Source organism: Battus philenor, unplaced genomic scaffold, assembly GCF_028537555.1.
Source record: "Battus philenor isolate CCGP_79_NKW_IND1 unplaced genomic scaffold, ilBatPhil1.0.hap1 SCAF_9, whole genome shotgun sequence".
Lineage (NCBI taxonomy): Eukaryota > Metazoa > Arthropoda > Insecta > Lepidoptera > Papilionidae > Battus > Battus philenor.
The window spans coordinates 4,526,323-4,540,663 of NW_027181759.1; the positions used below are offsets into that span (position 1 = coordinate 4,526,323).

At 34.1% G+C, this 14,341-nt stretch overlaps 1 protein-coding gene across 7 annotated transcripts in view; it reads right to left on the reverse strand.

The window, feature by feature from the left end:
* The window catches only part of ckn (CRK like proto-oncogene, adaptor protein), a 356,007-nt gene that overhangs the window by 7,125 nt on the left and 334,541 nt on the right, over positions 1 to 14,341 (reverse strand). For all 7 annotated transcript variants that reach the window (XM_068775453.1, XM_068775454.1, XM_068775451.1 and 4 more), the window contains 4 exons: positions 2,008 to 2,205; positions 1,231 to 1,418; positions 735 to 911; positions 77 to 289 (listed from right to left, as the gene is read on the reverse strand). In XM_068775453.1, coding sequence (XP_068631554.1) covers positions 77 to 289; positions 735 to 911; positions 1,231 to 1,418; positions 2,008 to 2,205 — 776 coding nt within the window. The remainder of the gene's footprint in view (positions 1 to 76; positions 290 to 734; positions 912 to 1,230; positions 1,419 to 2,007; positions 2,206 to 14,341) is intronic.

The window sequence follows — 14,341 nt, forward strand, 5'->3', positions numbered from 1 at the left end:
CAGTTTGACCCTTGTATCACTAGCACTTCAGAAAGAACTAAAAATATGGAAGGGGTTCCATTGTTTAGGTACTTACCGGTATATAGTCGGGCAAATTGTCCGGCACGTTAAGATTGGCGAGCTCGGCCTTTAACCTCTTGCGGTGATTGGGCTTCTTGATGCCGACGGCGGTCAGGTCCTCAGGAGTCATCCTGGTCACGGTGGGCAGGTCGTAGCCCGCTTCTATGAACAGCCTCGCGTACTCCTCCATCTGTATGTCCGCTAGCCACGCGTGTATTATATCTGTATCCTGGAACCGAAATGATAACTTTCAATTCTATGTATTACTCTTATTACGTTTCCATTGCCAGTTTTAAACGCAGTCCACTGCTGATTGGTGGATTTAATATACTAAACGATTTTTTATTCCCGGGAATATTTTGAGCTGATACGTTTCCATTCAACTTTTGTACCTTGGAAAAATTCAGATAACCTGCTTTGATTACAAACAGACAAAATACTAAATTTCATCTTAAAAAACTGCTTGAGGACACTAATCATTTTAAAAAGTTAACCAATCCATTCGTTGTATTGAAATTAAGTTTTTATTGTGATGTACAATCTTTTCTCTTTATTGTGATGTTCCTTTTGACAATAATTAATAACTAAGGTCCACTTATTCAAGACACTGATACAGATGACAAGTTTTATCATAATTAAGTGAAGATCGACTTTGACCTGAAGAATGGACTTACAGGTAGGCCCTGTGAGATCATTGCTCGGACCCGGTCGGTGTCGCCGCAGTGGCACGCGGCGTGGTGGTGATGCGGTAGGCGGCCCGAAGCCCTGCCGCTGTCCAGCGACGCGGACGAGTGCCGGGACCCTGACCCCGCTGATCCGGATGAAGACCCCGGACTGTCTCGACCGGGACTCTGAATTTACCAAATATTTATATTTTAAGTTTTATTAAAAATTTCAAAATTATCACTGCGTCATATGTACAACGTTAATAGGTTATAGTTTCGCTAAGTAATAACAATTTGGAAAGATAAACATATAATTTAGATAATTTGTAATGGGTCGAATTTATTTACTTTTTCTCGGTTGATTATTAATTATCGTTTTAGCCATTTAATGTCTTCAGGAGATTGTATTTTTTAAGCATAAACAATTTAATGTAATCATAATTTTTAATACCTCCAAAAATATATTGAATATTAACAAAAGAAGAACATGTGAATATCAAGTTACCTGTGTCATATCAATGCCCTGGTCATCACTGAGCGCCAACTGGTGATGGTAGTACACTGCGGCCTTGTGTGTCAGGGGCTGCGATGGTGGGGGGAATGTGAAGGTGCCCCCACCAGCTGGACTCTTCCCCAGGCTGCCACTGGCGCCTGACACACCGGAAACCGTGCTGCCATAGTCCGAGTGATCATCTGTAACCATGAAAATGAAGCCTTATAGTTTCTATTTTACATACTTCCGAAATTGATAGCTTTATACTAAGTCAAAGACTTCAACTATATGTATTGTTATTCGCATTATGTAGATTATGCTTAAATAACGTCACTTTGGATTATTAGTCACCATTTTGAGTATGTCGGTGGTTATCAAATACGTGTCAAAAACGTTTACTCGTCTCATAAGATGACTGTTAATGAAATGTTATTTTCATGAAAGAGTCTCTAAGGAATCAAATCTAAGGTGTCGAAGAGTTTCGGATTCCTGGAATGAAAATTTTTTATATATGTGAAATAATATACGATAAATATATTAATAATTACTATTAATAGGTGGTCGGAACAAGCTGAACGCCGGATGTTTCCGATTGGTTAATTTGGCGGCCGCCGAGTTTTTCTTTGTCGGCTTCTCTATAGTGTGAATAGGCTTAATAGCCGCCTCGAGAAAACCTCTGCTTAGACTGTCACTCGTCTTTATTTGTAGTGTGTATCTGAAGGGTTTTTTTAATCGAGATATTGAGATTCGTTGGTGAACAGGAAATAATTGAAATGTAAAGGTATTCACCTCGCGTATGAGACGGCGTGTCAGGCGGCTGAGGGTAGGGCTGTTCCTCGCAGGAGGCGTAGCCCTGCGATCCGAAGCTGGAGCCCGAGTGGCGGTGCTGCGGCGTGGCGAAGGCGTCCCCGGGCACCGCGGGCGGCGGCACGCGTTTCGCGGTGGCCGCTTTGCCCGCGCCGCTGCCGCCGCGCGACATCCCGCCCACTGTAAACCAACATAAACACTTGTAAGAATACAAAAATAGAACGGAATTTGATACACAACATTAAAAATAGATTCTACCGGCCATCTCGTGTGTACATGAGTCGGAATGCTAAAGGGGTATTATCAAAGAGTCCTTTTATGGTGGCCTTTGAGTTTAGTCACAACATAGAGTAGAGCTTAAGCAATTTAAAAGCTCAACAGACCTCATCCGGTGAATTTGTAGCATACTACCTTTACCGAATTGGGCCTTTTGGAACTTGCCTTCACACGCCCGCGGAATCTATAAATGCCACATGGGCAGCAGATTAAACCAGGTCTTAAAAAAGATTCTAAATTCAAACACTCAAACTTAAAAAAAAAACAGAATTTTTTAATGAACAAATTACGAGAGATTTAATGAATACAAAATGGTTAATTAATTATCAAATTAAATTTGATCTGAACTACGATGTAGCAACTATACGAGTTTCAGTCTACCGTAGACAATTCGGAGTCATTATAAATTTGCTCGGCGAGATAATAAAAATGAAACATGCATCCGTGTTTGAAGCCTGTTCGCACTCAAGGCCGATACGTGCGAAAATTCCGATGTTCATACAGATAATTTAATTGTATCCGTATTGTAACGCTTTATGCGAATTGAGGTTCTCCGTTTCATTAATATCACGCGGCTTATCTTATTTATGCAGATTAGAAATGGCTCCAATTAAAAAAGTTATTTAATATCTGTGGTACGTACATTCCTGTGAGTGTAACGAACTCAAATACCTTTTGCTGGTTGTGGAGACACTTCTTTAAATTTCCGTGTAAAATATATTTTCTTGTTCAAAATAAACAAGTCTTTACCTCGTGATAAATAATTACTATTGATTTAATATTTAGAATGCCTATTAATGTATTAAATATAGAAATATTAAAAAATTGCAAATATAATTATTGTCTTCACCTTCAATTTAGTTATATTACATAAGCATATTTAATATTAACTGACAGCCCAAAGGATTGAGAAGTTGAAGTAACAGTGGGCAACCACGGAGCGCCAAGGGTGGAGTAGAATGTCCACCCAGACAATCTTAAAACAGGCGGTTTACAACCAGTGGAAGTCTTATGGCTGAAATGATGATTTTTATATCCTATTTTAAAATGCGATAATTAAAAAAGATACAATATACGTAAATATAAATACTCGTGCTAGCAATAATAAATAAAGTGAACGTCAAAGTATAGATGTCACAAAGTAAACCTATTATTATCTTGTAATGGTTCCTTTGATCCATTGGAACAGTATTAATGCCTCAAAATGGCTTCTAACCTTGTTATCTACTGCAGAGGAGCCGTCAACCGCATTAGCGAAATGAGTCTTCCCTCCTAACGGACCTCGATGATAAGTTGCAAGGAGGCAGAGGGGGAATGTTTAAGTAATAACATAAAATCATAATCAATCATGAGCGGTCGATCGCAGACATCGGATTCAGCTTCAAACGAGCATCTAATACTGGAATTTCATCGATAACGTTTATGGAACAGATTTTGGAAGTTATACGAATATATGTTGTATGAAAATGTATTATCAGTCCACAAAAATATTAAAGATTTATCCACGAAGTCTGATATATAAGACTTAAATGCCAGAAGAAAAAAAATTCGTATACATGACACTCGACATCATAGAGAGGTAGTCTTAACGAAACTTTTTATGGGAAATGTGTTGTTGCCTATAGACGCCCATTAGGCGGGTTGGCGATGGCGATAGTGTTGTGGTAAGCGAAGGACGCTATTGCTCATTCTCTAAAAAAATAATTTTGGGCAATTGCAATCTCATATAAATAATACACAATTTGAAAATTATATAATATTGTATCCCGTCTATCGAATCCACCGAAAGGTTCTCGACAGGCGACCACAAGCCGGTAGACGCGGCGTGGGTAAGTCCCCCGCAATGTTGACCGACGACATAGCGAAGGTCGCTGGATGCAAGCAGCGATGTTTGGGGGGGGGGGAGGAGGTTGGGGAGGCCTAGCAGTAGGTGTCCATCGACTGAAAAGAAGAAGAACAACCGAACCCACGATCTAAGATCGCAAGTTTCAGTCCTCTGCCGCTGGGTTGGCACTGCTTTGGGAAATGTATAGGCATTTACAATATGATCCCATAAAAGGTCCAGTAAGCTTCAGTTGCTGAATTTAAAAAAATTTTTAATAAAATTTTAGTGCTGAGTGTTACTTACTATTTAATAGACTCAGGCGTTAATACCATTCCATTTCATTGAATTTCTTTTACCTATTCTTCTCAGGTCTGAGGCATTTATGATCTGTACAGTTGGTAGACTCATTGTTATGTCAATAACAGATGTAGTTCATCCTACTTTGAATAAAGAATTGTTCAATTTGAATTTAATATTTTGAGTTAGACTATCGTTTTTTACTAATAAATCTTCACTACGCGCTGGTTATTCAGGTTTATAGTTTTTAAGAATAAAATAAGGCCCAATGAAACGTATGTGCTGCATAATAACTCAAGATAAACTTTTTATACTTTAGAAACGAAATTAACTGCAGATTTCTAGGAGATTTTATACGTATCCTTAAAAAAGAAACTAAAGATTAACTACCATATGCCACAATTAATTATGGATAAAGAATATTTTGTTTAGTTTATATCCAAAAACGAAATACAACTCGTTTATACGGAATTAACACAAGCGAAAACCATACAGAGAAGTTGTTGTGAACAGTTTAATGAAAAATTAGTTATAAATTATGAAAGTTGCGCAGCCGACAACGCCCTCGCTTGCAAAGTGGATGAAATTATTCAGACAGAGAGCAATTACAGTGCAAAACGGGACTTATTGAGTTTTTCGGCCGTTAATTCGTGAGTTATGCACGTCGTTGGCTGCGCGTTTTACCCACAAGGCATGTGTACGTGATGTGAGACATATCGGGGAGGAAAAGTCTGCCGTACATTTTATTACATACACATTTTTAATTAATTCTTAATAGTTATCACTTGACATTTTGTTATACAGCCTGTTAAAAAGTGAATGGTTATAGTTGTAAAGGAGAAAATGAGATAGCTTATTTTTGCACTGATTTCAAACCACTCTGTATGAAATGAAATCTGAAATATGTTACACTAATTGACAGCAAATGAGTTCTACATTCATCCCTTCAAAGCTTTTACACGATAAATGTAGTAACTAATATGTTAATTCTAATTAAAAAGAATCCCTTACCCTAATATTGAAACTAAAAATGTCAATAATCGTTCAAGGGATCTGTATATCACAAATAAATGCTACAAGAATCTGCTCTCAAAGATTTTTAAGATAGATTATTTTTATCAAATTACTTATTCTTAATACAATTTTTTTTACCGCAATTCCGAATTAATTGAGTAGTGATAAAATGGCGGGAATTTTTTCATATTCAAGCAAATGTTGCACCTGCTTTCTTTATCGTCAGTCCTTAAAGAGATTCATTACCTGAACGGATTACGGGTCCGTCGCTCCTCGTTTGATGGACACCTCCGACGGGGGTTCGACGTTCGCTTTACGAGGGTGAAAGGACCAATAAACGCGGTATTTCACGGAGATTATATACCAAATAATGTCCATCATTTATAACATTTGTACTGTGTAATCCTGTTATTAGTCCTTTGACGTATTTGAAAAATGATGTTATCGTAATACATAGTTTAATTTCATAAAAAAAAAAATGTTAACAGGAGTTCGGAATGATATTCAGAATTGTTAACAACAAGATTGTTTAGCATTGTTATTGTTCGATATTCAAACGTTAAGAGAAAAAAATGGTTTTATTTGGCTTCTATTGCGAATTACATTAAAGCTACAATTTATTAGTAATGCTATCTAGAAATAACGCAAATTTCAGGTATACTGTATCCACGAGCATTTACGTCTAACAAATGTGCCGAATTTATTCACATAAAGTAAATATGTAAGCTTTCTTTTAATCTAGTCAATACGTTAGGTGACGCATCAGACATATTTTTTTTATTTGTTAGCTCCTGAGTTTAAAGAAGCTGTAAAAGCCAGAAAGTATAACAGCGTCCAGAACTATTTAAATATAGCCGAGCTAATATTAACCAGCCATGACAAGGGCCATGCTCGGGATTTTTCTACCAGATCAGGAATGAGGAGGTCATAGATTAAAGCTTACAGATGATCTGTGGTTATCGGATGAAGGCCGCTTCCAACTGGTCTTATTGGACATCTCTGGAAGTGGCCTATATCCAACAGTAGATGTCCTATGGCTGCAGATGACATGATACGTTGTTACATAAAATTGTTACATCATTTAACTGCCTTTTAAACTTACAAAAACATACTTCGATTACTTTGCTGTATGTTGACTGTTTGTCGTTGTTGAAATATCTTGACGAAGTATAACCGGCATTTAAGTACAATCATTGCGAGTTAATCTTGGCTGAGATCATGATCTTTATCGGAGATAAGTTGCGATCTAGACAAAGAACGGCATGTGGTTATCGGCGTACAGAAAGAGACCGTAGACAATTTAGTCGTTGTGATGTCAACGGAGCTAGAGACAGATGTTGTTGATAGGGACCAGTTTGCTATGTTAACTTTCAGTTCATAATATTAATGCATTTATGTAATTCACATTTTAATCTGTTTCTATAGATTATCTTCTTTATCATAATATTAAATGTCCTGTTTAATACGGTTTATTATGTTTAGTTAAAAGAAAAATTTCTAATTCCTTATTAAAAAAAACTTTTGTGGTAATTTCTAGAATAATTGTAAGACAACATTTAATTAGCTGTTGATTTGAATTTTTTATCATTCATCTCATAACAGTTTTTCCGGCACAAACAAGGTTTATAGATGGTTATTTGAAATGCCCTGCACTGTTTAAAAACAAACCGATAAGATGTTGATGCATTATTTGTTGAACGATGAAATCGTATAAAAGAATTGGACAAAAGCAAAAGCAGCTGGAAAGTTTCGAACAAAATGGAAAGGCGTGTAGTAATAGTAAAATTTTACTGTCAAGTCTCAGATGTTTTCGAAGGTAATTGAATTTAAATAACCACTCAAAGTTTTTAAAGTAAATTGATACAAAGTGTTTTAGTACCGATAAATGAAGTACGATTGAAATGATTTATTCCAGCAGTGAAAGCATAGTAGAGGCGGGTATCGGAATGATTGATTAGTTCAATCACACGACAGATATGCATATAAAGATTTGCGTGACACGCTAGACAACTCTTTAGAGAGTAATGGAGGCGGTATTATGCGCGCGCATAAATGCTATATCACGCAACGCCTGGCAGCTTAGGGCTGGCAGGTAGGAACGGGCTCACATAAAAAAAAAAACATTTTAATTGCCGTTATTATTACAAAATGGTTGACCCGAGAGACATTGTCCTGTCTTGTTTGAATTATTAATTTGAACTTTAATAGATTAAAAAAAATTATTTCAAAACATACTGTTCATCGTTATGCATTTTGATATACAGGCTGGTTATATTTCCTGGTGTGTAAATAATTGTTGTTAATACTTTTTAATTTCTTGTAATAAATAATTGTTTACAAACACTTTATCGAATACACTTGAGATTTACTTACTGACATTGAAAATGAATATAACTTTAATCCCTTAAGAAACTTACTTCTACAAAGTATTAGAAATTTATAAAATAAAGTCGGTTTCAAGTTATGGCGTGACCAAGGGATAAAGGAATTCACTTTATTATACATACAAAAAACTTCACTGTTTAACTATCCAAATTAAAAAGTCTGAAAAGTATTTACGTAATGAATTTAATCCTATAAACAAACTATTTAATTGTTTCTTAGGAACATGAAATATATTGGAATGTACATTATCAAGTGCATTAAATTCTTCACAGTTTGGATGCAACATTCTTAGTAGCTTTATCACTGCTTGAGTACGGTTGAATACATTCCTTTTATGGTATGCATTACTAATGATTTATTAATGTATGGAACCAATTATTTTAATATTATAATAAATGTGAATTGTTATTGATACGTACTAAAACAATGAAATTTGTAACTCGTAAGGCCAGGAGATCATAGGAATAAATTATCAAGCTAAGGATAATAACCAAGGAGTTTACAAGACAATAAAGAATAGGTTTCTTCTAAGGTAAGTACAATTGTAGACCTCGTCATCGTTAAAAATCAGGCAAAACAGAGGTAAAATGCTTTGCCTATAAACGATTAAAAAAAAATTGGATCTAAATCATTTTTACACAAAGTGGTCCACGGGACACTTGGCGGGCTCTACTCGTGACAAAAAAATGGGAGTTTAAAATTCGTAAGCTGGGGGTTCGTGAAAATTTATCTGCTTTCGATAGACAAGAAATAACTTGCTTTAGTCTATAAATGTAGGCAGATAATATGATAAGAAGCTCAATGACATAAAACTTTTATATTCCATATTCAGTACAACATTTCGAAGGATTTACTTTTAATCATCACATTTTTGGTGGAATTTTGGGAATATAGTAGAAATGTAGATGTAGGAATCGACCAGAAACACCTAAATTATGAAGGTGGTCTACGAAGAAGTATCTGGTAAAGTTTGATTTAAATAAATGACTAAATATTCAACAACTGTCTATAATTAATATATTATAATAAATGTCTATCAATAATGATATTAAGAAGCACAAACGCTAACCGTTTGCTTCTGTAGACACAGGCACGGTACTCAATTAATTATTGCCCGTATTCTTCTTTCCTTATTATTACAAGTAACCCGGATACAGGGCTCGGATGCGCTCCCTCATCAATATTCATTACTCTGACTCATAATAAAAACATAACTATACCTTCGAACATGATGTAACGGGGCTCTTTTCGTGAAACCTTTTTAAGTGGTATTTTTTATTTTATTGATTAATTGTATAACAGGGTGGAAGGTTTTTACGGTATTTCCTCGGTAAGCCTTTTTTAATTTAGAATCAGGATTTTTAATCAACAAACCATAATTTATTAATATATTAATGGCCGTAGCATGAGACGTCATTTAAATAGTCATATGTTAGTTTCGTTGCGTTACGGATTAAAAGATATCGAAGCTAGTAATTTTATTATTGAGCTACCGAAACTGCAGTACTGTGCCTTATATCAAAAGGAGTTCACAAGATAACAAGTAATATATCTCTCCCGTTTTTGAATCGTAAATAGTTGACTGTTGAATATTGAGCGCAATAACAAGACTTTGTACAAAACAGTAAATACAGCTCTTCAATCGATGGCGGTGCAGAAATATATGATAACTGGAAATTTTATCTCAGTTTGCGGCATTAAAAACATCAATTTACTTTTAATTTTATATTATATATACCAAGAAGTATCTTGATCAATTCGTATCTCTTACTAAATGCTAAATTTATAAAAAATGTACGTAAAACCAAGTGAAATTCTTTGTGATTTGCAACCTTATCACAAAATTACTAATATATAAAAATTTGTATATGGTTAATAAAAGTGATTTTATGTGAGAGAGTTAACATGAGTTGAATTTAGGCCTGTGAAGAGCAAAACCAGCTAATTTTAAAACGAGATTCCTAAACAGTATTATTATATAATTCCAGTCCATTTAGTTAAGTAGGGAGAATAGTCTGGATGGTGATGGTGTACACCAAGGAGGGATTTAAGGAGAAGTCAGCTACTTGGGTCGACAATCAAGGTTGCACCGAACCCGGCCTTTCCTACAATGCGATAGGCCCTGCGCCCGCATTATTAAAGCATGGAATACCGAGAAGTTACGCCTATAATAGCTTCAATGGTTTGAGAAAACCTTCACTTGTGAAAAAAAAAACTATTTTGTTACATTACAATTTTATAATTAGAGTTAAGATTAATTTTTAATAACATAAGAATTTCGTAACATGGTGTCTAGACAATTTATGAGTTAACATTCAACAAGATGTTTATGAAAAGATTTTAATACTTCCTGTTTTTAACTAGGTATTCATTCCGCGAAGTAACACCGCCGTTTTGTGCTTGTACACGTCAAATAAATTCACAAGTACTTCCCTTTACGGAAGAGCGTTATCTCTAACGCCTGACTAATTGACCGGCAGGACAATGGAGCCGCAGGCTAATAAAGATAACTTAAGTTCAGACTTTCACTTTAACTCTACGCATGTGAGCTTTCAGAGATGTAATAATTGTTAATAACTCAAATGAACATAATTTGTGCTTACCCAGGTAAAACTACACTAGACTACATCTAAATTTCTGAGAAATCTAAAAAACTTTCTTTCTATAAATTAAGTTTTAGTAAATTAGGGAAACCTGTCCTTGAGCTATGTTGAAGTTAAGTTTGTTAAAGTAATTTAATTAATAATTTGTTTTGTAGGTTTTCCTTACATATTACGAATAAATAAATTTATGATTTCCATCTTTTTTTATAGCCTCGACATAAAAAGGAAAACAGGATTCATTTATATTTAATTAAAAAGAGTATCCCCATCCATCTACCGACTTATTGTAATATTTTGCTAAAAATGTCTATAAAAAGGGTAAAAACCATTTAATATCAAGTAAACCGGTAATAGATACGGCGTTACGTAAAAACTGCTACCGGCAGTGAATGGTAATAAAAAAAGAAACAGACTATTTACTGTAACTCAATAAAGTCGCGGTCAATTAGTAACAAAGCAAAATAAACAGCTATCGATTACAGCTAACGCACCGACCGCGGAGTAATAATACTCTAGATTGCATCCGCGCTATTGTGTTGCCAGTTTTTTTCATGTTATGTAAACGGTTTGGTCTATAGAATTTACTTGGAAGGGATTAAAAAATTGTCAGTATTGTTATGAGTAAAATTGATGCAGAAAAAAGTATATTTCAAGTTTTGAAAAGGCTTCGCGAAGCTAAAAAAACGATAACTGGTTTAGCTTGTCCATAACTAAGAACTATACAAAAACTATTTTAATATTTTATTAGTTCAGTGGGATGGTTAATGGTTAGTTCGGTTTTAAATATTCTTTCGAAGAATAAACTTCTCATTGACATATTTTAAATAATCAGAAAAGTCGAATTTAAAATTAAAAAATGATCATAAGTGATTTAACTGATTTAATACATAATTCAGGAATAAAGTCTATAGACGCGGTAGGTTTCGCGTTAGTTGCGATGCCATATTCGTTAAATTAATGCGATGTTATCTGCTTAAAGGCGAAGGTGATTAAAACATAACGAATCAGATAACCAGCATAAAGAGCCATTACGTGTTTTTAGCCCACGGTGCACGTCGCGTAAATCATGCGGGCGTCATTCAGACGACACGAACAGAGACCCTTTCTCTTTATTGTCTTATTGCGACTGCAATAATTTCTTTGTTAATATTTTAAATTAATAATGCATCCTATATACATTAATTTATACAGTAATGCATGAATCATCAAAACATCAACATATATAACCAATCAACCTGTATGTTGGACGACTTTCAATAATTAAATATATATTTAAAATTCAAAAACATTCATAATGACAAACTTGTTCTTGGAGAGTCAAATAAGGGGCGGTTTCAAAACAATATATATAAATATATAAATTTCCAGAATTGAAAAATATCTTTTTTTTTCAATAAACATTAGTTATTTTGACATGCCAAAATCGAGACATGACCTTTTACTAATTAAGATTTACCGATTAATGTCAATAAGAGTGAGACGGGCGACGTTAAATATGTGCATTATTATATTTTTAATTTAAATACATATTTTAGAGTCGGGGAAAGGAACGCAAATAATTGCAAGCCATTTATGCTAAACGTATTGATTGAGCAATCCAAAGATTAATATGTTTAATATAGAATTGTGTCGAATGATTAAATTCACTTACATATTTATTTGATAATAAAAACTTTATAATAATGGTACTTACTGATATCCGTATATTTTAAAGTAAAAGCGAAGAATATGTAATGTAATGCTCTATTTACATCGAGTCTTGTTGAATCTTGAATAATTTATAGGGTCATATATACATATATGTATTTTTGTTTGATATTGGCGGCGCAATATGTGCACACAATTTATGCATAAAGAATAGAAGTAAAATGAAAATGCTTATAATAATACAGGGTGAAATTGTTATTTAGTTGGCGAAAGAGCTTTAAACGGGTGAATGTATTCACAGCTTTTACACCTATTTTCTTAACTATTTGTTACCTTGATTTAAGTGATCGCTCTAAAATGTCTCATAAATTTTTTTTGTAAATGTGACAGGGAAAGACAGTAAACAATAATTAATTTTAATAAGAAAGTAAACAAAATTCTGTAAAGGCTATTTTTACTTTGGTTACTATATTACCATTACGTTATTTTTTATCACTAAAATCATTGATTTTTGAATAGGCTATACCCTGTTACAGCAAATAAACTTTAACTTCATCCCTCTAAAGATTTTACACCTATAAACAATCACCCTGTTTATATTATAAGCAGGGCTATAAGCGAATTTTTCATAAACATAAATATATTTTATGATAATCACCATTAATTGACAAAATACATGAATGGGTCAAATCATAATGATTGTACGACACAATAGATTAAAAATTATTCGTCTGCGATCGGAAACGGATGAGCAAATAGAAACAAAGGGCGGCGGTGAAGTCCGCGGCAGCGTAACAATTACCTTCGCCATTGCATTGTGTCGGCTAATGGCTCAACCGGCTACACAATTAGCCATCTTGGGCAACACGACGCAATCGGAAGTGAGACGGCGGAATGCGAAAGGTTACACATTATTAATTTGTATCTATTTAACATAATGTATATACCACAAGATAGGGGAACGACGACAACCTGAGGTTCTCGATATTATTTTTATATTTCGAACAACTTAACTTATATATGTAAATTATTTTATTCCATTTGAAAATTCGTGAAATTGAAACACCGATATTAACTAATCAGCGTCTGCAAGAATTATCAAGAAAAATGATGATTTTTAATATTTAAATGCAATAGACATATATAAATCATGTAAATAAATAAATCTAATACCTTTATTGCATATCTTTTAAATACGTATTTAATTGTGGTTTACTAAAATTATCTAATTTGGCAAAATGGTTTGGATTGCCCAGAAGTTTGGACAAAGCTGTTACAACTATTTCCAATTACCCTGTATAAAGTGATCATTTTGAATCTATATTGTAATGTGACAGACCATGACTGATAGTAAACAAATATTAATTTTAATATGTAGTAATCCAAATTTTGACAAAGTTTTTTCTTATAATATTATCATTACGTTATTTATTATTTCTGAAACCATTGATTTTTGGAAAAAGTTAGCAAACATTAATTGACAGATAATGAGCTGTATACCCATCTCCTGGTATGTTAGTTTTTGGTTTCGACAAATTTAATACTGTTATACCAAGGCGAGACGTGGAAGGTAGTGCAGAGTCTCACGTGTCGAATTCAAGCTTTTGTTAACGGGTACTTATGCAGAGTCATTTTAGTATTGTGGCTAAAATTTTCAAGGTTGTCATGCTAGAGCCACGAGATCAAATAAACACCAAACAATTTATTTATCCTTTTAAAATTTTTACACCTGCAACTAATTATCCAATATGTTACAACTATGTTGTGAGGAGTACGTTCAGTGTATAAATTTGGGGACGTCATTCCACAAAGCACATTGGCCCGTGTCCCGACGGACACGTGAACTCTAGCGCTATTTGTTATGTATAGAACATGGTTATAACTCGATAACGAGACCGTGTGGCAAAACCCGAATGCGTTACGTTACCCGTTTTCTGGTAATAACGGACTTGTGTTCGCAGGTTAGGCTACAGTGTGCATCGCCAAAAAACATAATTATTTTCAAAGATTGATTAAGTTAAACCTAACGGTCACAAATTTGAATTAAGTTAAATGAAATCATTGCGATAGAAATCAACAAATTTAAAGGTAAAATTATGGATCGAAATATACCGCTTTGATGGTTTGAAGTTAAAATAATGAAACTAATATTTATTTTGTCCGTATAAGCTTTGTTAAGCTGCTGCGAAAAATCAATTAAAATAATGTACATATGAATATATATTTATACATAGTACTATTGGTATCAATTTTCTACATATATTACAAC